This window comes from Sceloporus undulatus, chromosome 1 (assembly GCF_019175285.1).
Source record: "Sceloporus undulatus isolate JIND9_A2432 ecotype Alabama chromosome 1, SceUnd_v1.1, whole genome shotgun sequence".
In the NCBI taxonomy this organism is placed as follows: domain Eukaryota; kingdom Metazoa; phylum Chordata; class Lepidosauria; order Squamata; family Phrynosomatidae; genus Sceloporus; species Sceloporus undulatus.
Genome location: NC_056522.1, coordinates 184,360,001 through 184,362,807, shown reverse-complemented (window position 1 = coordinate 184,362,807; position 2,807 = coordinate 184,360,001). Strand labels below are relative to the sequence as shown.

The following is a 2,807-nucleotide window of genomic DNA, read 5'->3' as shown; positions in this document are numbered from 1 at the left end:
ATCTGGAGAGTGCATCAAACTGGGAAAGAGTGACTTAAAAAGAAACCGAGGTAGAGCCAATTTACTCAGGGATGTGTTGCAGAACAGAGATGCCTATTCACTAACACAAGAAACCATAACTCAACCATTTTACCTTATGTAGATCCTTCACTCTCGGTGGCAAATTGTCTCGGATTCTGCGCATTGCCTGGAGAGGTGGCTCATTGAAATAAGGTGGCTCTCCATCTATCATTTCTATTACCATGATGCCAAGGGACCAGATATCCACCTGCAAAACACATCAGTTTTTAAGAGCTTGTACATGGCTCAGCTTCTACTGATACATCATTCTTATAGTGACATTCACTTTTGAAAGCCATTGATGGCTTGCTTAGTAGACATCTTTCATGAGGATCCAATAATATGGGGCAGGAGACTAGATGTTTGGTTTAAGTAATGGCTGAGAGAATTTGTTAATCTCGGCACATGCTTTCCACCAAACAGCTATGGTTTGCTTTCCTGTTGTAAAATATAGCTAATATGAATAGCTTTTACACAAACACTATGGCTCAGGGGAAAAAAACCTTAAAATATTGTTGTTGTGTGCCTTCAAGTTGTTTCTGACTTATGGCAACCCTATGGCAAACCTATCACAGGGTTTTCTGGGGCTAAGAATAGGTGATTTGTCCAAGGTTACCCAGTCAGTTTCCATGGTTGAGTGGGGAATTGAATTCTGGTTTCCAGTGTCTCCAGAGTCCAAGTCCAATGCTCAAACCACTACACCATGCTGGTTCATATAATAGTATGCTTATTTATTTCTTTTTGACAATTATGTTCCTCTCTTATTGATTATTGCTTGGATTCACAGAGATCTGGTTACATTTTTTGAAGCAGCAGCCAGAGAGTGACAGGTTTGACCACCTGAGTGGTTAGTAATTATAAGCGACTTAAAAGCAGTGTTAAAGAACATGGCCAGCTCAGCAATTTCTGCTTCCTGTTCATGGCAAAAACAAGAACTGAGGCTGCAGTCTTCCCATATGTCCCTTTGGAAAGATGCACTCCTAAAGCTCACAAGGAAACTGACAAGTAATACAAATGTTCCAGAGCAGTAGCTCTGAAACATGTGATGGGATGAAACTCTCAGAGGTTGTGATTAGTAGACATGCTGGCTAGTGCTTCTTGGGGCTGAAGTCCAACAATATTTTGGCACAGTTTTGGAAACCACAATTGTGATCACTTATGACATTTCAGTGATAAACCATGCTATGCATGGTGGCATCCAACACAGCTGGGATTCTAGATACTTAACTAAGTAATAGCACTTGGCCTGACCTCACACCCTTTTTTTATCAGACATCTGCTGCTGTGAGTGACAGAGGTCTGTTGTCCTGTTGATCAGGGAACAGAAGATTGATGTTTCTTCCCCCCTCCCACCAGTCATTTCTAGTGTGACAATCAGAAACAGGATCCCTGTTGCAATTCCTCCTTACATCAGAGATCACTGGCAGAAGGGTGTGTGTGTGTAGTGCCACAGTCAAAAACATGTAGGTTTTGTAGGGACCTACAACCAGTTACAGATTTGTAACTCTAGGTTATGAATCTGCAATACAAGATACTGAATTCCAACCATTTTTTAAAAGGAGAAAATTTGTAGTTTGCATAAAACACAATGGATTTTGCAGAAAATAAAATGTTTTTGTACAAAATACATTTTGTGGATTATTTGCTATGAAATCTGTACAGAATAAATTCTCCTGAGAACTTTAGTCACTCCCATCTAGAACAAGTGCACCTTTTTTTTTGCCAGTGTTGCCAACAAGCCTCAAAGATATTCCCTGGAATGTTTTACCAAAATCCAAAATTCCCAGAATTCCCCAATATTTATTATTATTATTATTCAGTCAAAATCCTGGGAAAGAAATTAATTAAAATTCCCAGATTCTGGGGAATTCCCCTGAAATTGGCAACACTCTTTGTTGCACACAGAATCTGGCTGGCCATCAAAGAAAACAAGAATTGATTCTGCTGGTTAATATACTTAATAAATTGCTACTCTGTCAGATGAACATCTTCTGGCATTGTATTTCATGGAAATGATCAATAACTGATATGGGAAACTAATTTGCCAAATGTTTCTACGTAGCTACTTCCCTGAGCTAAATTCTGCCTTGGATATGGACAAGATACAATTCTGGCTAGATTCTAGAAGATACCTACAATTAATCAAGAGCTCTCAATTCTCTCCATGGTTTTCTTGTGTGAAAGGATGATATTATAGAGCTTTTTATTTTAATAAAATTATACAAGTGTCCCTAAGAAATATTTTAATCAAACTGTGACAATGGCAGCTCTAGACAGATGCTGTATTTGAGGTTATGTATTTGTGACCAATGTCAGGTGGAAGACAGGTTCACTCTATCAATCCATTCCAAGAGAAACACTTTGAATTCTTTGCTGACTCAAGTAAGTGGAAATCTTCTTGCAGAATCAATTTTATTTCTCTTGAGTAATACTAGTCACTATGTGCCACTTTTTCATTTGGTTGCCAAAAAGATCAGAAAGAGAGTGTTAGATAATATGGCCACCAATTGTTCTGAAGACTCAGTATTAATTTGAATTTGTTGCTGCTGGTAATTTTGAAATTATTCATATGACTATCTGTAACATCAAGTACTGTAAAAACACAATTACTTTGTAGTTTATATATTTCATACACTTTTGTATACTTCTAAAGAATTTGTCATAGCATTTGCACAGAAAGGTTCACAATATTTTCACAATAAGCCCTCAAAGTGGAAGTATTCAAAAATGGGTTAAAATCTTCATAA

General features: G+C 37.7%; 1 protein-coding gene across 4 annotated transcripts in view; it reads right to left on the bottom strand.

Annotated features, from left to right (window-relative positions):
* PAK5 (p21 (RAC1) activated kinase 5) overlaps positions 1–2,807 on the bottom strand; it is a 148,479-nt gene that overhangs the window by 2,969 nt on the left and 142,703 nt on the right. For all 4 annotated transcript variants that reach the window (XM_042445112.1, XM_042445108.1, XM_042445109.1 and 1 more), the window contains one exon: positions 134–268. In XM_042445112.1, the coding sequence (XP_042301046.1) occupies positions 134–268 (135 nt within the window). The remainder of the gene's footprint in view (positions 1–133; positions 269–2,807) is intronic.